The 26,630-nt window shown below is 39.2% G+C and overlaps 3 protein-coding genes and 2 long non-coding RNA genes across 6 annotated transcripts in view; 3 read left to right on the top strand and 2 right to left on the bottom strand.

Annotated features, from left to right (window-relative positions):
* LOC137186612 (synaptosomal-associated protein 25-A-like) overlaps positions 1–8,065 on the top strand; it is a 38,902-nt gene extending 30,837 nt beyond the window's left edge. Inside the window, exons 5-8 of one of the 2 annotated variants that reach the window (XM_067595675.1) lie at positions 1,948–2,065; positions 5,202–5,321; positions 5,713–5,857; positions 6,569–8,065. In XM_067595675.1, the coding sequence (XP_067451776.1) occupies positions 1,948–2,065; positions 5,202–5,321; positions 5,713–5,857; positions 6,569–6,637 (452 nt within the window). In that variant the 3' untranslated portion in view covers positions 6,638–8,065. Of the gene's footprint in view, positions 1–1,583; positions 1,702–1,947; positions 2,066–5,201; positions 5,322–5,712; positions 5,858–6,568 lie in introns of both variants that reach the window. The other variant, XM_067595684.1, reaches the window with a different exon arrangement.
* LOC137186640 (uncharacterized) lies at positions 173–10,550 on the bottom strand. Its single transcript, XR_010929058.1, has 3 exons — positions 10,460–10,550; positions 5,682–5,860; positions 173–262 (listed from the first exon to the last, which is right to left on the bottom strand). It is a non-coding gene; the product is annotated as an uncharacterized lncRNA (long non-coding RNA).
* LOC137186631 (cytochrome c oxidase subunit 5A, mitochondrial-like) lies at positions 10,528–14,424 on the top strand. The gene is made up of 5 exons (XM_067595706.1): positions 10,528–10,689; positions 12,171–12,287; positions 12,679–12,800; positions 13,835–13,957; positions 14,292–14,424. The coding sequence occupies exons 1-4, from the start codon at positions 10,617–10,619 to the stop codon at positions 13,946–13,948; spliced, it is 426 nt and encodes a 141-aa protein (XP_067451807.1). The 5' UTR covers positions 10,528–10,616; the 3' UTR covers positions 13,949–13,957; positions 14,292–14,424.
* Positions 10,592–15,436, bottom strand: LOC137186645 (uncharacterized). Its single transcript, XR_010929059.1, has 2 exons — positions 15,350–15,436; positions 10,592–10,710 (listed from the first exon to the last, which is right to left on the bottom strand). It is a non-coding gene; the product is annotated as an uncharacterized lncRNA (long non-coding RNA).
* Positions 15,220–26,296, top strand: fam219b (family with sequence similarity 219 member B). The gene is made up of 6 exons (XM_067595694.1): positions 15,220–15,522; positions 15,997–16,105; positions 20,628–20,721; positions 20,832–20,909; positions 21,610–21,661; positions 23,126–26,296. Exons 1-6 carry the CDS (start codon positions 15,445–15,447, stop codon positions 23,273–23,275), a joined length of 561 nt encoding a protein of 186 aa, XP_067451795.1. The 5' UTR covers positions 15,220–15,444; the 3' UTR covers positions 23,276–26,296.
* Positions 26,297–26,630: the final 334 nt, after the last annotated feature.

Genomic DNA, 26,630 nt, shown 5'->3' with positions numbered 1-26,630 from the left:
CAGCTTTTGGAAATAAGTTTTCAGGTCAGTTCTGTTAAGAACTCAGGAGGGACCCAAACACAGGACCAGGACAGAGTGGTGTTGGTTAAGAAAAAAAGGTTTATTGCAGGAGTTCTAGGCTTGGAGTGATGATGGGGAAAGGGATCTAGTGGCAGCAGGTGAAGAGAGGGGAAACAGAGGTGTGTGGGGAATGAGGGGAAGCGTAGCTGGCAGGGGTAGCTTGAAAGCTAGGAGGCAGCTGGCAGGCAGGAGTGAGATGATCCTGGGACACAAGGGAAACAGGTTAGTATTCAATTAAAAGTGTGACACAAGGATTTCACAAACTGAGTTGGCCTGAAAACGTTTGCTATCACTGTGGTTGCAACAACAATCTGGTGAAGAGTGGGTAAACAGCCACAGTTGATATACTGGAGAGGAGATGAGATGATGGATGGCAGGTGTGCAGGTGAAGCAGGAAGCCGGGAGAGTGAGGAAGGGAACGCCAACAGACACACAGACAGACAGAGGAGCACTAGAAATACAGAGGGTGAAACACAAGAAACACTCGGGAATCTGCTGGGGTACAGCCACAGCTGTTGCAAGTTCAATGGTCACGGCATGATTTTATTATTTAAACTTTAAACAATAACCAAAACCAGATTGTTATTTACCATCAGAAGTAGAGACAATCTGTTGAGTATATGCAGGTGTTTCTATGAAATATGAAAACCTGAAAATGTCCTTTGCAACAGCTCTTGGTAAGAGATCAGTAGCACAAACTTCTACAGAACTTGAAGCTGTGTTTTGTGTCCTCTGCATTACAATGTGACCTATCAAACCTTAAGAGTTTTCCCTGGAGGACAAAATGCCCCTTTCCACTGATGGAGATTGCTGCTACCCTGCTCTATAACCATTAACCAGCCAGAAAGTGGAACTGACCTTGAATCAGCCTTTTATAGCTGTGTGCCCCATTGACCATCTGAGTAAGGAAGCGTGCGTGACTTCATGTGCCTGAATGATGCTTTTCATCACATTCATTACATGATTTGTTGCTCATTCAATCATTTGCCATCACATTAACAGACATTTCATGTGTTTCTGTCTGTTCTGCCTCCTCTAAATTCACTCTTTCTTCCTCCTAATTTCTGATCCACTTCAATCTGTGGTGTTGTTCCCCTGTACTTTGTATCATCAAGGGAGTATTCAGCCTCACAGTTCTTCTTATCAGGCTCTTTCATTCTCTCTGTCATCTATTACTGTGCAGGGGTATTCAGACAAAGTGGCCGAATTAACATCCTCATGTACAGATGCGGTACTGGATGACACATACTGCTACAGATGAAATACTTAAAAAAGCAATACATGCCTTTGGATGGTGGTAGGAAACAAAAGCTGTTGCAGCCATGCAGAATGCAGGGAAAAATTGTCAGTTTTTTATTCACTGTGTGAACAGAAATAGCCAGGTATTCTCAATGCTTGTTGCCTGCTTTGCCTACTGCATCTAGCCAAAACATTTTGCCTCTTGCACTGTAGCGTAGAGCGCCAACCCTCAAAACAAACCAGTCACACTTATTTCACTACTCTCATGCCTTTGTCCTCACCAGAGCAACTTGATCGTGTCGAGGAGGGCATGAACAAGGTCAACGCAGACCTGAAGGAGGCCGAGAAAGATTTAAAAGATATAGGACAATGCTGTGGTCTGATATGCCCATGTATTAAAAAGTAGGTACCGGCCAGGAGCCCCACGCTCTTGCCTGTCCAGTGCTGGTAGTGGTGGTGGTGGTGGTGGTGGTGATGTCTGATGTCTCTCTTGTCACAGTCAATGTCTTTTTTTGTCTCTTTTCCTTTGTTTCCTCTCTCTACTCCCCCCCCTTCCCTCTTCCCGCTACTTCTTCCCCCTCCCTCTTCTTCTCTTCTCATGTGCTTTCGTTCTTTTGCTGGGAAAAATGACAATGTGTTGATAATCAGAACAACTGGAGCGCATCGAGGAGGGGATGGACCAAATCAATAAGGACATGAAGGATGCAGAAAAGAATTTGAACAATCTAGGACAGTTCTGTGGTCTATGTTCATGTCCCTGTAACAAGTAGGTGCTGCCTATGTTGCCCGACTGCATGTGTCTCAGTGCCTGCCTACCTGCCTCTCTATCCGTCTGCCTGCTTCTGGTGTATAGAGCATGGTGAACTGTGGTGTGAGCAGTAAGGCCCGTAGCCACATCAACACACCCTCTGAACAGGCACCTGCACAGCATGCATGTGTGTTTGCTGAAGACTGAGATCGAGTGGATGATTGTGTGCATGCATGAAAAACACACATCTGCAACAACAGGTCCGACGCCACTTTTTCTTCTCTCCAGCCTCAATGGCTGTTTTCCTCAAAAGCCCTTCATTCCACATTGGATGAGAGATTCTCTTCCAGCAGGTAGCAGCATCAGCATGGATCTGGGCCACGGAACACCCCCATCCCAAACCGCACCCAAACACCCACCCTAACACCCTGCAGCATGATGCCTCATGCTGCTTACAATGTCCAACCAAAGAATAAATCTACTAGTTGCCTTCTCTTCTAAATTATTATTGGCATTTTAGTCATTTTGCTGCCATTTGAAAGCCTGTAAGTGTTGGCGTTCTCCATATTTTTACTTCTTTTAACTAATTACATCATCCTCTGTGTTTAGAAAAATAACCTCTTGGATCTTGTAGCCCATTTAAAGAAAAACTGGCAGCTATTATAATCAAGCACAAGACATTATATTACACAGCAGGTACTTTCAGCCAAGCACTGACATGGGTCATTCAGATCATTCCCCAAAGTGTAATGAATTGGTTCTTATGTATTTATTCTCATGAATGTGTAGTAATTTGTATAAAATTATCCAAAGAGTACACATTGTTTGGTTGTATTGCAAGCAACACTTAATATCGTTCAAGGTTTTCTTCATGCAGATGAGAGGTGATACAACAGGTGGAGCAGTAGAGTTTCACTTATTTAACCATTTGCAGTACAGTTATTGCATAATCAAACACTTTTTGTAACGCACTCTTTAACACACCAATGACGTAAGACCCTCAGACTACAGGTTGTAAATACAAGACGCCTCAGGTGGCTCCCTCCCTCTCCTCCCTCAGGACTGTCCTACATAATGAAATCTGTCATGCAAGAGTGAGGCAAACTTGTTTCCTGAGCACAAACTCGAGCTATTAAAGCCTATGTTTGCACTTGTGTGCACCATACTGATTATGTCTACAGCTTTGATGTGAATTTAGCATCCTAACGCCAGTTTTGCCAAACTCCTGTGTGAACTCCTGTTCTCTGGCCCTCCACAGCCAAACTATGGCCACTGGGTCATGTCTGAGCATTCAATACTCTGGGACCAATAAATGTACTGTATACAGTTGTCTATCTCAGAGCTATAGAAAACACAAGTGGCCGACCAACCAAGAAATAAATTAGTTTATTGGATTTTGTTTTTTGCATATTTTTGATACATATACTGTGCTACATTTGTTAGTGTTGGGTTTGTAGCTTTTTCAGACAGTTATGGGGATGAATAAAGTGATGTCATGATGATTTACCGAATGCAGAACATGTAAAGTCAAGTATCAGTGCAGAATATGCTGTTTTTTCTCTTCTTGAGGAAAGGCTAAAACAGAACCAGGAAAACTTACTTTTATGTGTTAGATCTGACTTAGAATGGTACATTTTAGTATTATTTTTCTTTGCCTTCACTGTGTATTACCCCAATTTTTAATATTCACTCTGAAGATTAAGTGTATTGTTAGAAATTTCACAAAAGATTATTCTTTTCTCCAAAACGGGGCTGAACAGGCACAGCAACTTGTAAATAATCGGCTTTACTTGCACCACAGCAGTCATTTGTAATAGCGGGTCATTTTTAAACAAAATAGTCACTTCCTGATTTTGGAATTAAATCCTTTGGTTTTTTGCATAAAGGTATATTAGGAGTTTGCTGCTTCCATTTGGTCCATTTTGGTCCAGCTTCCATATGTTTTGGTTCAGATCTTGTCTATTCTATAGCTCTCCGGTCCTCCCTATCATGAGCCCCTTGTTACGTAATCCTGTGGTTATGTCATGTGTTTCATCGGATTTAGACTTTTTATATGGCAGCCCTGGGTCAAATAGCATAAGAAACATAATTCTTACTTATTGTTATAAACTGTCTGGAGCACCAGATGGGTGTGCCTTACCACCTCAAGACAACAATGTTGCATAGAGTGGGATGTCATTCATTGAAAAGTGAACGAAATCAACTTTACAGCCCAAAAAAGTGTATATTCTGTTGTCCTCAGTGGTAGCCTCCACTCATTAGATGCTCCAAGCAAAGTAAAACAAACGCTAAGAATTACATTTGTCTATTTGACTGTATACAGTGAATCATCCTACAGATCTATCCATCCAGATGAAATGAAGGGCTGATCACAGCTATGTATAACTTACACTGTTCACTTTGGGGTTTTTTTTTGGTTGATTTTTCACCATGGATCTAACTGTTTGGCTTTCTTTTAATAGATAGAGCATGTTGATGTGCTCTGATCCTGTTCCTCTTGACATGTTTTCCCTCCCCATGTCACTTTGTGTATGTTTCTGCCTTGCATGTCCTCTCACTCTGCATGTTTATATATATATACTGTATATATATATGTGTGTGTGTGTATGTGTGTGTATGTGTATTGTTTGTGTCACCTCTGTCTTGAGTCTGTCACGATGTTCTGTTTGTGCTCTTCTGTATGTGCTTGTGGGAGAGGGTTTTCTGAGTCTTTAAAGGACCTTAATTACTTTCTAACACAAGCCACATGTGAGCTTACTGTGCTCAATTCAATTGATCTGCTCATTGGATCAATTATTCACTAACAGATTGCAAATGCATGTATGCAACTTAATCATACGTGGCTGGCATGTTGCTTTTAGTAGACGAATTGGCTTGACGTCATATTATGCAATGCATTCTGAACATATATTCATGTATATGTTTCAATAGTGAAAAGAAAACACGCACTTAACACAATATAGACACCCATGTACACATTCCACTTCAGTGCAAACATACACTTTGTCACACACACACACACACACTCACACACACTCAAATGCAAACTCAAATACATTTACATTCACAGGCACGTACTGTACGTCCACACACAAACACTAGTATACATGAGAGCAGTTACAGCCGCCCTGACTGGTAAATGTGTATGTGGTAGGATTAAGGGCGGGGGCCAGGCCTGGGGAGGGAACCAGGATGGAGTTGTGAACAGCCAGCCAGGGGCTCGGGTGATGGATGAACGTGAACAGATGGCCATCAGTGGGGGCTTCATCCGCAGGTAAGTGTATGTGTGTGTGTGTGTGTGTGTGTGTGTGTAGGTGTTGGTCTGCTCATGCTCACTTGTTTCTGTGTGTCTGCATGAGCACTTGTGTGTGATAGTGTGTTCATGTGAATGTGTATTTGAGTATGTGATACTGTTTACATCCGTTATGTTGTTTTGTCAGTTATTGTAGGATATTATTTTATCCTTAAATGTTCCAATATGTGAATTCCAAGGACATGTAATTGATTTTACTGATGTTAAGGAGTTCATTAAAAACATACTGTATCTACTTGTACTGCACTATAGAGTTTTGTGAAGCTTTCATTCAACAGACCACAAAAGCAGCTACTTGCAGTATAATCTTTAGGAACTAACCAGTCCCATATCCTCCTCCTGTGTCTTCCAGGGTAACAGATGACGCCCGGGAGAATGAGATGGATGAGAACCTGGAGCAGGTGGGCGGGATCATTGGCAATCTGCGTCACATGGCCCTGGACATGGGTCAGGAGATCGACACCCAGAACCGCCAGATCGATAGGATCATGGAGAAGGTACTGTACAAAGAGCACTAGGAGAGGGTTAATTTGTTTCTAGACAAAGGCACAGCTCTGCTGTAGTACTTACAGATGGAAACAAGTTTCTTTCAGTACAATTCTACAGCCTCTCCTTAGTTGTTGGAGTAGCAAAGTCATGTAAAATCCAAGGTGGACAAGATTGGGCAAACAAAGTTTACAGTTAGAAGTGTGATACTCAAAAATATTGGAAATATGGAACTACAATGAAAATAAAAATGGACTGTTGTTATATGTAAGAAACAAGATGTGAAATAAGCATTTACAGGCCTATTTGTATTGATGCTAGGATAAGGTAGAGAAAACTATGAGGGAAAACAGAATGTGGTTTGATTTACACATTTATTTAAAGTCAGAAAATGTGGCACTATAGTGTCAGAATTGAGGGTAAGTAAATGAAAGGCAACAAATCTAGCAAAAACGGTGGCTAATATATAGAGTGTTAAGCTGATATTTAGGGTGGATTACATGCTTAGCATTACGCTATGTTACTGATTTTGAGCCGATTTATCTCTGGTTTGACACAGTAATGGAGAAAATCTGACTCACATGCCAATAGGCAAAATCTGGGTGTTAAACACCCTTATTGTGTATTTTGTCTTCATTAAAGTTACTTATCCCCAGCCTCTTTTTGACCACATTTCCACTATGACCTGAGCTGTGTAACAACCAGTCCTTTTTCCCTTTCAGGCTGATTCCAACAAGACCAGGATTGACGAGGCCAACCAGCGTGCTACAAAGATGTTGGGCAGTGGCTAAACTGCAGCGAAAAGTGCTTTCATCCCCGTTTAACCCCAATCACCCTAAAAAACAAACACAACACAAACCAAACCCAGCCCCCAACACCAACAGCCAGCGCCCACTTCCTTTGCTCGACAGCAAGCGCTGCAAAATCATGCTTTTATTGTGATACTTGTAGAGGTTTGCACACATGCACATATCATATGTCCCTCTGATCCCCACCCGATCCCCCCAACTCTCTCATTTCAGCCCATCACTTCCCTTCGCCCCTTCCACCCCTTGTTGTCAATGTTGTTCTGTGGTGTCGGGCTTTTGATTTTGTTAAAAAATGATAGCTCTGTTTCAGAATATCCACTCAAACTCTCTCCACACTGTACATAGTGCTTCTATAATGCTTCATTGATTTAGATCACTTGTCCTGTTTTCTTCATTGCTCTTCTTTTTTTTAAAAAAAAGTCTGTGTGTAATATAACTGTATCTTGTTCAGAGATGTCCTTCCTCGATGTCAGTATTCTGGTGTTGTCCATGTAAGACACACGGTGTATTCATCAGATAAGATGTTGTGATGCTACATGATAAGGCCACCGTGAATATAGTGAACATACAGCCCTCACAGCTTATAAGCAAGGCCACTGTTTAAAGTTATTTAATGTAGAACCGCTCCAATCTTAATAACCACGACATAGTAGACTACAAACACTCTGTTAGGTATTTGTAAGTATTTGAGCCATTTGGATGAAAATATGGCGTTTTGGTCATGACTGTTAGTTCACCAGTATTCCACCAGCTCCGTTGATGGAGCAGTGTTGACGCAATTTGATGCCATAGATTGTATATAAACCTTTTCCTCAGGGAGCTAAATCTGACCATTTAAAATCAAGGTTTGAATATTTCATTGATGTGTTGTAATTCATAATAACTGATACTTCATATTTGTATCATAAGGCTCAGTTTACAGTATATGAGGAAATCACATGTATGTGGTCTGAAAACTGATTAACAGTAAGAGCTAAAATTGTGATTGATAAAGGGGATGGAGCTTTGCTAGAGGTCAAAGTTCAACAGTTACCCATTCAACTGTTACTGTTGGCTCTCCACTGTCAAACACAATGGCAGAGGGGTCAACAACCTCTTCTCATTTCAAGCCAGACTGCTTTACCCATGATTCAACCCTAGCACTATCAAGCAGCGCATTAAGTGTGTTATGCATGTCCATCCGCTGCTAGAAGACACTGAATAATTCATTTATCTAGGCAGAAATATCTTAACATGGCAACCGCATGCTACTTATGTAGGCCACACAGAGGACAGGCCCATATTTACTCCCCCTCTGCAATAGTGCCACTCTTTTTGTTCCATGTCTCCTTACCTTTCCGGACTGTGACCATCACTGTAAAATAATACCTTGAAAAATGCCAATAAAACCATCATAACTGTAGAACCAAACTGAGATTCATTTCTATTTTATGAGTTTGAACACTGATAGAGTTAATATCATGAGAGAAATGTTACTGCATGCTTACCAGGTGTGTGTTTCTTTAGAAACTCAGTAACAACTTCATGTTATTGATACTGGTGGTTTCATTTACTAGAATTAGCTTCAAATATTAGAAAAAACACCAAAATTATTAATGCAAGGATCAGAACCACAGTTACTGTAGATGTAAAAACTGTTGCTTGAATAAGAAATAATTGACTGCTTAAGTGAAAAGAAGATAAAGATCAGAAAAAGGCATGCATTGGGGACATAAAGCACTAGTTTTTTGAAATGATGTGAACAATAAAATCTTCCCAGACACTCAAAAATCTTTTGTTTCAAAAAATGCATAAACGATAAATGTTTAATGATGCAGGATATCACATCCTGTACTCAAGTATCATCCTATTTCCACTGAGATCTCATATTATGTTGAATTTTCTACTTTCCATCAGAGGTAATTGATTCCTCTGTAATGTTGAAAAAGTAAATTCCTTCACTGACACAGAAAGGTGACAGCTGACTTCAATCTCCATCCTCCACACAGTCAGATGATTTAGCTTTACATAAGAATAATGAGATGTTACAATCACAGTAGCTTCATTCAACTGCTAAAGATTTTTTTGTAGGTGATATGACTGTGGTAATATTTTGATAACATAACATAAGTTAATATAATGTTATACAATATTCATTAAATTCAAGAAATTGTGTTTTCTCTTATGTCCTTTCACTGGGAGGTCAGAGGTCAGAGAGCTTATCCTATCCATGAGCCTAAGCACTTGTTTTAAGACGTTCTGAACCTGGAGATATATGGCTAAAATATGCAATGTAACACATATTCAAAGCCTGGAAGCAAAGAAGACAAGGGACAAAATACAAGACAGACACAGATGGAAAGAGAAAGAGACAGGCAGAGACAGAAGGAACGATGTGCAGCAGCACATTACACTAATGGACATCTACTGTGGTGCCCTGGGCTTAGGGCGGATTAGAGTTTACCACGTCACTAAGAACACTGACACATACACACACACACACCAACTTGAATCAACAGTAGATACACACGACAGGGTAATCCACTATACCTTGGTTATATCCATTATGTTACATCCTGTACATGCATGCTCACAAAAACACATAAAATGGATGAATGTTATCAGAATCTAACTTAAAAAATTCAAAATACATGATAATTTGTGGTTTTATTAAATACAAAAAGATTTTTTCCTCAAAATGGACGTCATGTTTTCTGTTCTTCTGCTCCTCATGTGCGTTCTCATGTATTATAAAAGTTATTAGCAACTAGACCAATAAATGAAAAAAAAAAAAAACTAAATTGTTGAATTCATTTTTAAACCAAGAGCTCCCCCTAGCTGCAGAAGGCTATAGTGGACTTTAACCTCTGGCATTGAAGGCCTACAGCAGTGGTTCCCAAACTGAGGGTCGGGTCCCCTCTGAAGGGTCACAATCTAAATCTAAGGGGTCATAAATGATTAATACATTGAGAAGAAGAAGAAAAAGTTCTGCTTCACAAATTTGTATTAATTTTTGGACTTTTCTCTAATCTTTTTTTGTGTGTGTATGAAAGGTTGGATAATTGTAAGAGTTATTTAAATGAAACCATCAGAGAGGTTAAGAAGCGAAATCACTCTTTGTTGGAACTGCAAACAACTCATAGACATCTGAAACATGACAAATGGCCCCAACCAGACATTGTTTTTATATAAGGGGTCATAAGCCAAAAAGGTTGTAAATCACTGACCAACAGGAGCCATGTGTATTTTTCATGTTTTATCTGGCCAGTGATCTTAAAGAAGACAAACTCTGTCCTAACCAATGAGCTGTTATTGTTTTGTCAGTAGACTATTCCTGAAAGCCTTTAACTTGGGTTATCACAGATTGATATTTTCTACTCCAACCATTGACAATTACTCTCAGTGGTTGTAAAACTCCTTTTAAATGTACACACCCCCGACAAAAGTTTGAAAATTCAATTATTTAGGTAGTATACTAGTTTAAATTTGGCATTAAATGTCAATCTATATTCAATTTGCACAGGAGCCCAGGTTAAACCAATTTAGGTCTATGACTACAGTTTGACCACAGATTATGGTCAGTGCTAGAGCGAAAATCAAAATCAACCAATGTCAATCAGACTGCCCATAGCATGACTGTATCTAATTTAATGTGATTCCTTCAAATAGCCAGCAACATTTGGCTGTGATGTAGAAATGAATTCTCCACATTTATAGTGCATCTGCTGACTTGAGTAAATCACACAGTATTAAATAAATATTTAAAGCAATCTTTAAGACATTATATTTCTCATGCAGTTAATAAGTTAAACTCAAACCACTCACATTTACAGTACGGCCAAAGAAACGGACCAATCAGCAGCTTGGACGTAGAGCCTTCGTGTAGTTCCGTCGATCACGTGACCCTCGTAACCCTCATCGTGTACGCCCGGTCAGGCTGTCTTTTTAGCACTCAGGTCGGTGTTGCCACCACTGCGACAGTATGTTCCGTGCTGTGTTCCGCCTGTCGGCCACCGGAGCCCGGAGTCTGGCTCGGTCGCGGCCCTGCTACTCAGGTACGACTGTCAGCTTCACACCTGCCGTGAAATAAAGCAGCTTCTGTTACAAAGATGACTAGAAGCAGCCTGCTCGGCGAGCGACTTAGCTTAGCTTTCTCACCCTCTGTGTGTACGTGAAAGCTAACGTAGGGTGACATTGAATTATTTTTAGGAGTATGTATCCTTGTGAGCTTGAGTTGAATATATTTTTTAAATCCACAACTTTCATAGAGTATTTTAAAAGAAGCGGCGCGAAATGAATCTTAATGAAAAAAGGCTCGACCTTGTGATGACCCTCCTCAGTTAGTTCAAGAGTGTCAGTGAGCGCAGTTTATACGCAATTTTAACGTCTGACACGTTCAACACAGACTATATTATATAGTATGTATATAAGGATATATTTAAAATACAGATGTGGTTGACTGTGGACGTTTTGGAGAGTTTAGTTGGTGACCTGTTGTTACTATTCACCTAAAATGAACTGTCCTGAACTTCCCTATTTAGGTCATCATGCCCTAGCTCACTATAAGTATATGTACATGTGTGTCTATGCAGACTACTTTAACAGGTATTAAGATGTAATTCACTATTATTAATACAAGAAGAAATTATACATGTATGTATTGTATAAAATGCGATCCAAATAAAATGATATGCTTGTGTCTGTGATGAGTTGACGAGATGGAAATGAACTGGAACATGCTGCATAAATAAGTTGTAATTATGTCAGATAACATGCTAGTTATCTCGTTGTTATGTCATTGTTGTGTGATATAAATCATGGTTTATAATTTGTGTGGGTTTTACTTTTTATTGTTTTGAATTGAACATATGGTGGAAGTCACAAGACCAATCACTCATTGCGTTTAAAGAAACTGAAGCTAACCTCATGTTCCAAGTCAAGTTTATAGCTGTGTATCATATACACGTCTAAACATCAACCACCCTGATGAATATAGCTGCAAATGTTGTGCCTGCTTTAACTGAACCTACTTTAATTGATTCAATTTGGGTCCTGCAAAATATATTTTTCTTTCTTAAGAGCAGTTGTTGTCAGATAAGAAATTTGTAGAAATGACAGTTTTACTCCTGGAAAAACAGAAAACAAAATCATATTTCTTACCAAATTGTCTCTGTTAGATGTTTGCTTGCTCACTGACAGTCATATCATGTGTATAACATGACGTGTTGGCTTCTTGAATACACTGGGTGCTTTGGTTTGACAGATTAATTCTTGGATGCAGTGTGAGGCTATCACAATTAAAAACCAGGAAATTATAACTAGTCACTATCACATGTCATTATCACTGCTTGTCATTTTGTTTAGTCATTCTTTGATTCAGATTTTGGCCTGTTTCAGTTTCAGAATGTATTTTATTCAAGTTCTTGTACCGCTGCTTGTGTTAAGCAGTAGACAACATATTTGTTAACATAAAAAGTATTTTTGTTGATAAAATCTTTGTATTTCTCAAGGTACATGTCTACTTCCTGTTTTTCAGCTCCGTTGGCCTCCAGATGTTACTCTCATGGAAAGGTGGAGACAGACGAGGAGTTTGATGCCCGCTGGGTCACTTACTTCAGCAAGCCTGACATCGATGCCTGGGAACTGAAGAAAGGTGACTTTCTTCAGTCTTATCACATTCTGATGAAGTGACTTCCTCCCTTTATTATTTCTTGGTTTTATTATTGTTAAAAGTCCAGTTTTGTTTAATTTTCAAATCATTATGAGATCATTTAGTCACAGATTTGAACTACGCCAATATGTATTTTTGAAGTAAATGTGGTCAAATTATGAAGCTACAATGATAAATCACTTATGTCGAAAGATAGAAAATGAATCAGCAACTATTTTGATAACTAATTAATTGTAACATTCTCTGGTTAATCCAATACTATAGATTCATGGTCCATCAAATGTTGCTTTTTCTCTGTTATGAGTTGCAGCTGTTCTTCATTTTGATTCTTTGAAATCACAGATGATTTTTTTCTATTAATTTTAACCTAAAGGCATGAACACCTTGATCGGGTATGACTTGGTACCTGAGGCCAAGATCCTGGATTCGGCACTAAGAGCATGCCGAAGACTGAATGACCTGGCCAGCGCCATTCGCATCCTAGAGGCCGTCAAGGTGAGTGACTTCATCATAGCTTTGTACAGGGTCTGCCAAACATTTTGTCTGAGCTTTGTTTCATTGAGGAGGTGTAACTTCTGACATGCAGAGAGCTTGAATGAGAATCACTTAACCAAAGTCAAGAGTTTGTGACAAATCAACAACTTCTACTAGTTCATATTGTCACACAGGCTACTGAGAAAAGGACCACAAGGTGCAAACGAATAGTTACAACAAACAGAAAAATAAAGCTAGTTTTGAAAAGTGTAGCACAACTGCACAGTCTATTCATTGTTTCCCCCATTATTTTCATAGTAAGTGTATTACACAATATTACAATATTATATAATAAACAAATGATTATAGAGAAAACAGATACATCATATTGTTACATCCTGGAGAGACTAAGGCTGCATTCAGACCAAATCAGGCGGTGGGGCGTTAAACCACACAGTCAAGCGGAGATGTGTGGGTTTGTGAGTGTGTTTATTTGTGCTCTAGAACGTCACCTCTGTGAAACAATCAGAAAGTAATGTTTTACTGATCTGATTCATCAGCTTTCTTGCTATCAGCGCTGCCTCTCTTCATTCACTCTCTAGCTCGCTCGACCACAGCTGCTCTCGCTCTCTTTCTCCCGTCTTTTTTTTAAATGAGTTGGGAAGCAGACAGCAAAGTACTAACGTTATTAAGCAAAGAGAAATGTCCTTGCTTTGTCCTCATGGCAGAATTTACAACTCTTGTCAGTCTGATCTCCCGCTGTGATTGGCTACCACAGCCTTCAGCCGCAGTGACATTGGGTTGCATTTCTCCAAAAGTTGACTCTGACTCAACTTGCCGGCCGCAATCCGATGCGGCACCACAGTGGCCAAAACGGCCGCAGCCAAGCCAAACTACCCCCATTCAAATGAATGGGGCGACTGGCGTTTTCGCCGCACCACCTGATTTGGTGTGAATGCAGCCTAATCGTTACTTAATTGTCTGTTACCAAGTTTGCAAGTTTGGCCTCTGAAAAAATGCTCCTGATCTGTTGTTGACATTTTTTTGTCTTGCAGGACAAAGCAGGCCCCCACAAAGACATCTATCCTTACCTGATTCAGGAGCTGACACCCACCCTGTCAGAACTCGGCATCTCGACACCAGAAGAGCTGGGCATTGACAAGTTATAGACTGTTGAGGTGAGACCGCATTATGTCGTACTAATACAGGTTACCAGAGAAGGTGGTGTGTCTGTAGAAAGGTTGTTTCAGGCATCAGTACTGATGGTGTCCAGTGCTGCCTGCAACCTTGTATGTGTACACCGGCCTACTTTATGAACAGGCACTAGCAACACAATGAGGCAGTACAGCAGATAATATGTGCTTTTCTTTGTGATGGTAAAAAAGAAATCACTCATATGCATTCACCTGACTACATATAATACTACTACTGCAGCACTGTATGCAGTAACATGGATCACATTGCATATCACTTGCTTGCAGCTGAAAAGATCTTTTGTTGCTCTTTCCTCAGGTCGTTTGCTGTGTAAAGAGATGAGCTCTCCCGATTCTTTCCTTTCAAAAATGTCTATATTGTTAATTGAATCCATGACGTCTTGTTATGTGCAAAATGGTGGACCTAATAAAGAAAACCAATAATGGAAGAATGTGTGTTAAGTGTTTTTTTTTTTCTGGTAAACCATTGAATATTTTTAAATCTATAAAATCTCATGGAAGGTGAAGTTGTTTTGGAGCAGGGTAAAAAACAGTTCAATAACTATTACACTGTTTCTGTATACTTGGTCATTTTTCATTTAACCCTTTTAAAAAAAAAATGCAAATTTTCAAGGAGACAGTTTAGACAGACAGAGAAGATTTACCTCTGAACATCATTAGGATAAGCGGAAAACTTTTTTAGCAGTGTCTTTCTCTATGAGCAAGTCAGGATTTCTTTTCTGTCAGCTCTTCTCTCACCCACCAGAGGTCGACAGGAGGCTGGAAACCTTTCAGCTGGATTGTGCATTTTGTTGTTACAGAAATGAGATAGCATGCAGTTCTCTGCCAGTGAATATTGTAAGCAACTGACTCACTGTACAGTTGTATTTGCAGTATATTCAGTATGTTTTGGAAATACATAAGGAACTCCCCTGTGGAAAATGGAGTCAGGGGACTACGCGTAGATTTTGTTGGCATTATTTACAACTATTTATAAAATATTATAAACCCTGTTATATAGTAATCGGATTTTCATTTTGTGTCCCTATCTATTGATTTAAAGTTTCTGGTACACTTTTTGGATAACTCCTTTTTGTCCCTCTCTGTTAAACTAATGTGATGAAGGGCGTGGTTAAAAAAAAAATACGATTTTTAAAATTTACTTAGAGACAAACAACTGAAAAAGACGTTATTTCACAAAAAGAGAAATTGTGGGTGAATCATCTGACTTCTCTACCACACAGTGACAGTGTGTCATCAGGCTGTTTTACGGAACATGTTCGTGACTGCAGCTTTCATTGGACGAATTTTGAGCGGAAGTAGCATAAAAACCTGTCACTGATAGCATTAGCATAGCAAGCTAACAGAAGTGCCTACCTCCTCCTCCTGAAGAAAACAACAAAGTCCCTCTCCGGCGGGGCGTCTATCATCATGACTGTGTTGTGGTGTAATTTGTGACAACTGACGCCAAGATGATGAACGACATCATAGAGGAACCAGAGAAAGACACCCTGCTGGAAGCGCAGCCGGAGCCACAACAAGTTTTGACGGTAATGTCAGCAAGGCTAGTGCAGCTAACGCTAGCTTCTAGTTAAATACAGTCTGGGAGGCTAGCTGACTAGCCTAGCCTGTGATTTTTGACAGTTGTTTAGATGAGACATACATGAGAAATTATGGTCGAGAGGGTAAGCTTTCCAGCTGAAGACATTATAATGTTAGCATACTAACTTTCACTGTAAATGACATGATTAATAGGCCTAAAACACGTCAAATTGATTATCTCTTCCTTTAAGCCGATTGGACTTCTGGGAAAGTCTTAACCCTCTTCAAGTTCTAAACAGAAACTAATTTGATTCATGAAAGTGTGATTTGTTTGTGAATTGGTTGATTGGTGGGTTGGTTCACATGCTTTTTAAGACATCCCTAAAAACTTTATTGTCTCGTCATTTATCACATGAAAATGTTTACCTGGCTACTATAAATGAATATTAGATACATATTCTCCTTCATCTCTGCCACCTCAGGGGCCCAGCAGCGGCACCAGACCTAAGACCACTGATGGAGGCATCAGGCCGGTGGAGAAAAGAGGACCTTACATCATGTCCAGAGCTCCAGCCATCCACCTCAAACTACGTAAGTGTTTCTTTGACTCACCACAACCAGTGGCATCAACAGGCCATTATTATGCCTGTTGCTAGCTCAGGAGTCCTTTCATGATAACTGTTGTTTTTATGAGTTCAGCTGCTGGTTCATGCTGTTATACACCTCAAAAAAATGGGTAAGGTAGAAAGTGTTGAATGTGTGGCCAGCAGGAAAGCAGAGCCTGAGTCTTCAGACCCGGATGAGCTCAGTAGCCCACAGTTTCACTGCGTGGGTGTGTGTATAGAAAGTAGTATGTATAGTCAACTTTTCATAATATTGTGCACTGCCTACTTCCATCATATCCAAGGCACTGACATCTTTGTATCACATAAATGAGAATGTGCTGCATATCTTTAAGTTGTTGAGATCTCTGCAACAAAAATATCTGCATTGCATTACTGACAGACTGGTGAATCTGATTACAGTATTCATTTTGCATCTACAAAACGGACTTTGTGTAGCCACATATCACTGCATAATGCCAGGCAAATGTCATAGACAGGGAGGATTTCCACTCAGAGAAGAGGTGATGCTGGATGTTGTGCATGAGAAGTCGCTGTCGTGTGAATATGTCATGTGAGGCTGGAGATACAAATTCCATAAGACACATGACATTTCACATACTCTTCTGTCTCTGTTAGAAATAAGCCAATATGTTCTCACTCAATAAATAGGAAAAGAAAAGTTTTACCCAGTGTGTTGTATAATTCTCTGGAAAGTATTGTTATAATCCAGTTATCAGTTTATCAAGCATCTATAGGCAGAAGAGTAAAATATTTGATCAACTTTTTGAAACCAGAAAAGTCATCATGTCTCCTCCAGAGAGCTGCAGAGCTGCTCCAACCTGTTAAAATTTCTAACTCGAGAAATGTGATTGGACAAACATGCACATACATTCCTATATGTAGGTGTGCATATATATGTGATGTTTAAGTCCTGTTTGTAGGTTGTTAAATAAGCTTCTACAATAACAAGCTTATTGATTGGTGTGTTTTGGACCATAAGAGAAGAACAACAACAGTAACAGAGCCGAGGCATGTTTACTTTTACAGTTTTTCACAATTATTTACACATGTTTGCTGAATCTTTGGCTCATTTTCTCAAAACTCTAAACACAAAACTCTACGAATCTCTAGCAAAAGCAAACACTGCATTCAAAACTGTTTTATCTCCAAAAAAAAACCACACCGATGTGCTCAACACAAAACACTATGAATATCTTATCTGTAGGTTTATGCCTTTTGTATTTAGAGTGTTACTGTAGCTGGTTGTAAAACATTGTTACAGTAATGTGTATCTACTAAAATATATATAAATAAACACACAAATGCAATACAGTAACAAAAATTTTATTTGTTTCCAAAATGCAGTCAATATGGTGAAGCACAATACACTATAATGCATCCTGTAGACTTGTTTCATCTGGATTTGGTTGTGCTGTAATACACGGTTCAATGTAGACAAGCCCACCTGGGGAATATTATTGAATATTGTGTTGTCTGCAATTATATGGTTCTGGATTTCTGGTAGTCTAGTAGTATTGTTTGCCACTAATGGTATTGTTTGTTGGCCTGGTCTCAAAAACATATGATTTGTAACACTGAGCTAAAATTTATTTTTCTTCAATATGAAATAACATTACTGTAACACTGGTCAACAATCACTGAGTATCATAGACCTACTGATATGTCAGACTGCAGTGTACTACAGTATACAGTGGTATGAAAAAGTTTAGGCACCCCTCTGAGGCTGCATAATAATTTACTTCACAGAAAATGATCACATAGGCATGCCATTCATTTTCTAATAAAAGCTGAGTACTGGGGTATCTTCCAGACAAAGATTTTTAGTGTAGCAATATTAAGTTGTATGAAATTAAATGAGACGTGACGGGCTGTGCAAAAATTTGGGCACCCTTGTCATTTTGTTGAATTGAACACCTGTAACTATTTAGAACTGATTCATTGGAACACAAAATTGGTTTGGTGAGATCATTAAGCCTTGAACTTCATAGCCAGGTGCATCAAATCATGAGAAAGGGTATTTAAGGTGGCCAATTGCAAGCTGTTCTTCTCTTTGACTCTCCTCTGAAGAGTGGCGACATGGGGGCCTGAAAACAACTCTCAAATGACCTGAAAACAAAGATTGTTCAACATTATGGTTTAGGGGAAGGCTACAAAAAGCTATTTCAGAGATTTCAGCTGTCAGTTTCCACTGTGAGGAACATAGTGAGGAAATGGAAGACCACGGGCACGGTTCTTGTTAAGGCCAGAAGTGGCAGGCCAAGAAAAATATCGGAGAGGCAAAGGCGAAGGATGGTGACAATGGTCAAAGACAACCCACAGACCACCTCCAAAGACCTACAACATCATCTTGCTGCAGATGGTGTCACTGTGCATCGTTCAACAATTCAGCGCACTTTGCACAGGGAGAAGCTGTATGGGAGAGTGATGCGGAAGAAGCCTTTTCTGCACACACGCCACAAACAGAGTCGCTTAAGGTATGCAAAAGCACATTTGGACGAGCCAGCTTCATTTTGGAATAAGGTCCTGTGGACTGATGAAACAAAGATTATTGTTATTTGGTCATAACAAGCGGCGTTATGCATGGTGGCGAAAGAACACAGCATTCCAAGAAAAACATTTGCTACCCACAGTAAAATTTGGTGGAGGGTCCATCATGCTGTGGGGCTGTGTGGCCAGTGCCGGTACTGGGAATCTTGTTAAAGTGAGGGTTGCATGGATTCTACTCAATATCAGCAGATTCTTGAGAATAATGTTCAAGAGTCAGTCACAAAGTTGAAGTTACACCAGGGCTGGATATTTCAACAAGACAACGACCCAAAACACTGCTCAAAATCTACTCAGGCATTCATGCAGAGGAACAAGTACAATGTTCTGGAATGGCCATCCCAGTCCCCAGACCTGAATATCATTGAAAACCTGTGGGATGATTTGAAGCGCGCTGTCCATGCTCGGCAACCATCAAACCTAAGTGAACTGGAGATGTTTTGTAGGAGGGATGGTCCAAAATATCTTCATCCAGAATCCAGACACTCATTAGAGGCTGTTATTTTTTGCAAAAGGAGGCTCGACTAAATATTGATGTGATTCTTCTGTTGGAGTGCCCAAATTTATGCACCTGTCAGTGCATGGTTGAGCGTATGGTCAAGTAATGTGACCCTGATCTCATCTGAGACACTTTCTGTCCTCGTCCTCTTCCTCCTCTTCCTCTCACTCTTTGACCACTAGCTCTTGCTTCACCATTGACTTCCATTTTCCTCCAAAACAGGAGAGCTCATCTGTGGCCTTTTCGTAGTGCTAAGCTCTGATTTCTAAGTGAACAGTTAAGCAACTCGTGTTTACACCTGTGAGTAGCTGGCGTTGCCAATTGGTAAATAAGGCTCGGCATCTTGGTTAGTGTTGCTTTCCAAAGGAACACAAGACATTTTAAGTTTGAATGCTGTGCATAATGTAGAGAATTGTGTGTGGTCTTTTGCAAAAAGTGTGATTTAGAATTGAAAACTGAGTGTGAAGCAGAAATTGTGCTTTGCAGATTTGGTTTAGGGTTTTGGTACATGAGTTTCAGGTTTCAGTGATCGTGTTTCAACTTCCAATTTTGGTGTGTAAACAATTGTAAAAAGTTGTAATATGGATGTACAGTTGAGGTCCAAAGTTCACATACACTTGTCAGGGATATGTTTACTATGGCAGTATTGGGATTATAATTATTCATGCAGCTGTTTTTGTGTTTTTGTTTTTATGGTTTTTTGTTTTTTTGTAACAATGCATTTCCTTGTTTTACAAAAATATTCAGAAATTTGGCTTCTTTATAAAAAAAAAATTATAACAAAATGTAATGGGTCAAAAATATACATACAGCTGAGCTAGTATTTAGGTTGCATGTCTCATTGTCTCTCAACAGAGGGACAATTTGACCACTGTTCCCAGTGATAAGTTGCTTGCACTGATGATCTTGGGACTTGAAGTTGCTTTGAGATGGCCTCAAGTTGTGTAAATCTATTATGAGCTTTCTGTACTGAACTATTGACTTTCCTATTGTAGTGTTTGTGACTCATTTTGACACATGCAGTCGAACAAGCCCTATTTATACAAGCACAGAGAAGCTACCAGCTGTAGTCGACCACAGTCCCTGACAGGAAGTTGAGAGGCACTTTCATAAAGTTAAACAAAATTTTAGAACTACCTTTTCTATGCTACCAATATTTTTAATATACTGTAAGTTGCAGAGACCCACAACAAAACCTAGAAAAGAAGTTCCCCAATCATTCAGTCACAGGAAAAGACCAGATGCAGAAATTCCCAAACGCTCATGACAAAAATGCAATTGACGATTGAATCTGTAAAGCATTCATTTAACAGATTTGTTTGAACAGGCAGATATAGTGTGTGTGTGTGTGTGTGTGTGTGTGTGTGTGTGTGTGTGTGTGTGTGTGTGTGTGTGTGTGGTCAACACTAAGCACAAAAATGTCTTGTTCTCTGATTACTCATAGAAAAACACAGGGAGATGGCGAGGAAAGCACTGAAGAAGAAAGCCCTCTCACCAGGACCTCCGGTGATGCATCAGCCCAGACAAGGAGCCAAAAGGTAAAGAGAAGCGAGGAAAAAGGAAGCTGCTTTTTGTGACGTCAGCATTACGCAGGAGAGGATTTGTTTGTTCAGGGTGATTTCATCAATTTCTTTTTTTCTCCATTTAGGACGGTGAAGTTCAACAAGGGCTATGCTGCTCTGAGTCAGCATGCGGAGGATACTTTGGTAGCACTGGAGTCAGACAGGTAAGGTTACACCAGGTACACAGGTTATAGGGATGTAGAATTCACTTTAAACCAAATAGTGGAAAACTACAGTCAAACCTGATTTAAGAAGGGGAGCAACACATTTTTTTCTATTTATCATTCATTAGAGTGCATCAGCAAAAAACCTTTTCTAGTCATTTCATTTCATTTATGTTTTGGGGAAACAAAATCTAAAGCTGTATTTGTGAAATCCAATTACAGATGAAGTCTTTTGTTATTTTTCTCTGAACTCATTGTTTTACATTGTCGCTATAAAATCACATCACCTGGGCATTTCATGTTTAGAGGTACCCTGTGGAGTTTTTGACCTCTAATAGTGCTAAATAGCGGTTATTATTTTTATAAGTGGGCCCCGTTCCCTACCAGCAAAGGCAGGAAAGAAGAAGAGTGCAAACAAGTAAACATGGATGTAAACCAATCAGGTTTCAAAATGTTCTATTTTTCTTTTGTTGTATGAAGAATTAAATGCATTTAACATGTTTTCTTAGACTTAAAGGATACACAAAATGTGTTTTTAATGTAAACGTCACTTTTGTTTGCGTACAAGAAAACTCCGCAGGGAACATTTAAGTATCAATCTGGGCATTTTCACACAGCTATGGTTTCTGTAAACACAATCCCAGTAGACACTTAAATGGTTAAATCAGAATGACAGAACCTGTTCTACTTGTTTTTGCAGTGATGAAGAGATTGATTTTGAGCAGTACTCCTCAGGATACTCTTCAGCTGAGGTGAGCTTCCCCGTGGCGGATTCTTTACATGCTATCAGAATCTCAGTTACCACGTAGTCAAACTGGCGGGTTGTGTGTCTGTGTGTGTCTGTGTCTGTGTGTGTCTGTGTCTGTGTGTGTGTGTGTGTGTGTGTGTGTGTGTGTGTGTGTGTGTGTGTGCGCGTGCAGAAATCTGTTTTTTGGCCATCCATGCACAGCTATTTTCAGTCAAGGGCTTTACTTTTTCATTTTTGTCTTATTTCTGAGTGATTTCCATGCAAACTTTAATAAACACTAATATAGTTTAGTCAGTTGGAACTGTGACTTTGGAAATCTTGAAACAAATCTGTCAGTGAGATAAAACTTGTAAAGTATTTATGGAGTTTTTGTAGGGTAGTTGCACTATTAAATGATGCAGATTGCCAGACAGTAGTATACTGTACATTTTAGAAAGCAGTTTAAGGGAACAGATTTGTCTCAAATGATTCACATAAAACAACACAAACTCATTTAAAAGAATTAGTACAAATGATATCAGTACATCAAACATTTAGAACTGTGGCCAGATCTCGTTTGTGTTTGAGTGTTTTTATACATATTGTAGGTACAGTATTTACTGTGTGAATGGATGTGAGAACAAAAGCTGTCTTTGTTGTTTTTGTCAGTCACACACACTAAACCTCTGACTATTTCTTCACCTCAGTTATGTAGCCAGAGTTGTTAACACTGCCTTAAATTCAGTTTTACCTGTTTTCTCACATTACTGTTGAGCAACTGTAGGATTTTCATCATACCTAAGATTACATAAAACAAAGACATAGTACCAGTCAAAAGTTTGGATACACTTTGTCATTCAAGAGAGAATGAGAAGGTGTGTCCAAACTTTTACAGGTACTGAATGTGAATAATTCATGATGGAGACAGACTAATAGACCCCTATCCCAGCTATGCAGTTATATATTTGGAGTGGATAGGGTTTGGGTTATTCAAACTTAAATTAAAAAATGTTTAATAGCACTTTAACAACTGTAATTGCTAGCAGTCACCATCAGACTGGAGGCATCACTGGCAACCTGAGTTGAACCCAAAAGCCAGTTGGATCTATCATTGATGCATGTCCTTTCTCAAGGAGTTCAGTTTGGTGTTGTTTCATTTAAATGTTTTAATTGCTTTAGAACTATTTAGGCAAGCCCACACTACAATTATCAGAATTCTTGTTGAGTTTGGTCGCTTATTCCCACCATAAACTACATAGTTACATTGGCAAGAAAATGTCTTGAGCAAAGATGACTTTTGATTTAAGACCATAAAGAATATCTCACATACTGTTACTCAAATCTGTTATGTCCTGTTTGAGGTGTAGGGTGCAATTAGTTTGGTTCATAGCAGCAAGGCTACGTAATCATAGGCCATGAAAAGGCTGCTATAAGCAGATGATATGTGTGTGTGTGTGTTGTCAGTGAGGTCTCTTTCTTTGTTCTTCAGGTCCATCCTGATTTAAGCAGGCAGCTGCTTCAGGACGGCTACCGTCTGGACGAGATCCCAGATGACGAGGACCTGGACCTGATTCCGCCCAAAGCCCTGGGCTCCTCAGTGTGCTGCTGCTCCGAAGGTCCGTCCTGCTCCATGCAGTGATGCCGTGACTCGAACGTGACAGTTAACAAAGGCTCGGCTGCAGTTCCAGTCCTTGACTTAAGTCACTGGTTCTGAGGCCTTCTTACTAACCTAGCTCCACTGGCTGCTTCCAGCTCTGAAGCCAAATCCCTGCTCATGCAGGACCATGTGCACCGAGATTGCTCGACCCACATGAAAGCACGGATGGACGACAGAACAAGCCTTATCCACTGTGACCCCAAAGCTTGACCTATTTTTTTAGTATTATTTTCTTTTTATAGAATTACACGAGATGCTAACTATGCCACCGCTCAAAATAGAGTGGCAGAGTAATTCATTGTTTGGGTTATTTCCTCTGGACCCAATGAAGATCTGGTTACTGTCTCATCCTCTCTGGTCAACAAGTCTGCAGCCCTCTACACGAGGTGAAGGGACATGCACTACAAGCATACATGTGTGGTGCACTGTGTTTTAATGTTCACTCTCTTTGGTGAATCTGCATTTCCCAATTCTTAACTAACTGCTAAATGAAGTAATGGCACCTGACTAAACCATTGACATTCCTTGACTACTGTTACATTAACTGGCTGTTTTATTTTTTACCTGTATCTGTTCTCAAAAAATTACATTCGAGTTTTATTCCAAAATGAGATGGCCACCACTTTGGGAAAATATGACATCAATTTCAACAAAAACAACTTAAGTAATACTTTTTTTAAATATGAAGCAGAGCACTGAATTGCAAAAGGATGTGTAGTGTTTGATGGAAACCATGTCATGTGTTCATGGCTCATGTGTGTTCTTGTTCAGCGAGTCTTACTATCTCAAAAACCTGAAATGAAGTGTGGAAGGTAAGCCTGGGCCCAAATGATCTTCTAATGGATCCTTATTTTTTGTGTTGCGTCTGAGAGGACAAAGAATTGATTACATTTTACTAATTACACTCCTACATACCAAGAAGGACGCACTAAGTCACTGCCCCGGAGTGGAAAGTGTATGAAAAGTTGTCCCAAAGTTAGAAAAAACACTGTTTGAAAGAGCCACAAGTACCAAATGATGCACTACTGTAAACAACACAAACACAAGCAAATGAGTTACTGAAGTGCTTTGGTGGATAAACCAATGACAGTTTATTTGATTGGAGATAAGTTTCATTCCCATGTAACTCATCTTGTCATTGTGATACATATTATTATGTAGGTAGATATGTATATGGTAATCATTTAAGTGATCTGTTTTTTAAACAGTTGATACATTTGGAATGAAGGGATTTTGATTCATACACTCAGCAGTTTATTATGTACACCAACCGACAAGTAATGCAGTGTAATACAACAGCCCTGCAGTAATATCACACCCTTATAGAAGGTGTAATGTTTAGATTTTGTTTCCAAAGGTGATAATTCAACTTTACCATCATTTTGTTGCTGTAGTTTGCGGTGCTGTTGAACTGTTTTCCTTTATTCTGACAAATGTTTCTCATCTTTCATCCACCACATTTAAATCAATGAGTGGAAAAACACAACTCGGTATATAACCAAATACAATTTAAACAAACACACAAATTACAGACTCCAAAATAACTGTTAAAGTTGAATCAAGACGTCTGTAAAACATGTTCAACAAAACGTAGCATTTATTGCAGAGCCGTTGTATTAGATATTAGGTAGTGTTAGCTAGGTGTACCTAATAAACTGGCATCCGAGTGTAAATTTACATTGATAACCTTTTTTTTTTTTTGACAAGATGTGATCTGCTGCATTTTGGATATGTTGTCCGGGATTAGATATCACTCCTAAAAAGGATGTGTCATCTGAAACACATGGCAGATTTGAGCTACATTCTTTTATTTATTTATTTATTTGTTGGGGACTCTAAAAATAGTTGTTACAGGTTAAAAACAGTAAAACAGATTTTTCAAAAGGATTTCTAGCCTTGAGGTATCTGACTACTCTTGTTACTTATTAGGCTTTTGAGATATAAAACCATATTTACATTCATCAGTTTATACTAAGTGTATTATGTTCTGTTTGTGTTATTATGTGTTGTTGTTTCTCATACAGGTGACACTTTGTGTGCTGAAAATGGCAATTCAGAATCTATAAAAAAAAGTGTACACTACACAAAATGTGTCTGCTCACTTATGTTACAGTCTGGGTCATATTTTACTATTAAATGTTGGTGTTGATTTTGAAACTGCATTAACAAAAATAGTTCAATATCCTCAGGAGATTTTGTTTGTGAGTGTACAACTAGAGTACTTTGCCTTTCACATACATTTTTAAAATTAAAAAAACAGTCTGAAAAGTGCATAGAGGTCTTAAGTCAGGATGAGTGTGTGGCTGCTGTTACACGTACCTGCAGACCACATTGTTAAACCTCATACTGCGGTGTTGGTTGTTATGAGGCGTAACTCTGTCATATAAATAACTGGTATAGCAGACCACTTGACCACCAAGAAGAAGTTAAGGACTGGAAAGAGTTTGAAATGTTTAAAAAAGGAATCCTGATTTGTACTCAGTGGAGTTTGGGGTCAATTCACTGTCAAATTCACTAAGTGGATTTTGTGAAAACCTGAAAATTGGAAATGTTATGTTTGGGTTTGCATTATCAACGTGAGTAATGTACACTATCTTTGCCCAGCACTCCATGGTTGTAATGTGGGTGGTTTAGGAGTAAAAGCTGATTCTACCATTAGACTAAGTGTGAGTCACTTGATACAAGTGTGAGCTAAATGCTTTAGATGTAAGAGAGTTGGGTGAATATAAAGTGTATCAACCCCAGCCATGGCTCTGCATGATGTTTTAATGTACATAAATATTGCACTTAACACCAGTGGTCAGTAGCAAGTACACTTGACTCACCTGTACTATGCAACTATTGGGACAATCTGCTTGTTATACAACATTGTGACAATATAGTGTTATTGAGTGCTAAATGCAATAGCTTAAATTGTTATTTTATGATGTTAGACACTAATCTTTTTTATTTGATTGTACCGTTTATTGGTTTACATTATTAAATAAAGCTCAGTTATCTATACTGTCGTGTGTGACTGTTATTATAATTATTGAGAATCTGAATTTCTTGTAGTGTTTGTGTACAGATGCAGCTGCTAATGAAGCTTTTCCATTATGGGATAAAAAGCCACAGTAACCATTATGAACAAGGTAGTTGTTGTTCCACAAGGGGGCAGCATGGAGCTACGCTGCATTCCCAATGCAACTACTAATCCTTCATTACTATGCACCTTTAAATTAGTATTTGATGGAAACATTACACTACATTCATTATCAAGTTATGTAGCATTCAGAAATCGATTCAGTAAACCATGTATAATGTGAAAAAAAACCCCAAAACAATCTCCACTGGTGAA

Source organism: Thunnus thynnus, chromosome 1 (assembly GCF_963924715.1).
Source record: "Thunnus thynnus chromosome 1, fThuThy2.1, whole genome shotgun sequence".
NCBI classification, from domain to species: Eukaryota; Metazoa; Chordata; class Actinopteri; order Scombriformes; family Scombridae; genus Thunnus; species Thunnus thynnus.
The sequence above is the reverse complement of the archived record's forward strand: the minus strand, read 5'-3'. Positions and strand labels throughout refer to the sequence as shown.

Bases quoted from the DNA above. Each gene is read 5' to 3' on its own strand.
- LOC137186631 (XM_067595706.1), top strand. From the start codon at position 10,617: ATGTTCCGTGCTGTGTTCCGCCTGTCGGCCACCGGAGCCCGGAGTCTG. The intron at 10,690-12,170 runs GTACGACTGTCA...CCTGTTTTTCAG, and splicing joins GTCGCGGCCCTGCTACTCAG to CTCCGTTGGCCTCCAGATGT. The intron at 12,801-13,834 runs GTGAGTGACTTC...TTTGTCTTGCAG, and splicing joins GCATCCTAGAGGCCGTCAAG to GACAAAGCAGGCCCCCACAA.
- fam219b (XM_067595694.1), top strand. From the start codon at position 15,445: ATGATGAACGACATCATAGAGGAACCAGAGAAAGACACCCTGCTGGAA. The intron at 15,523-15,996 runs GTAATGTCAGCA...CTGCCACCTCAG, and splicing joins AGCCACAACAAGTTTTGACG to GGGCCCAGCAGCGGCACCAG. The intron at 20,722-20,831 runs GTAAAGAGAAGC...TTCTCCATTTAG, and splicing joins CCCAGACAAGGAGCCAAAAG to GACGGTGAAGTTCAACAAGG.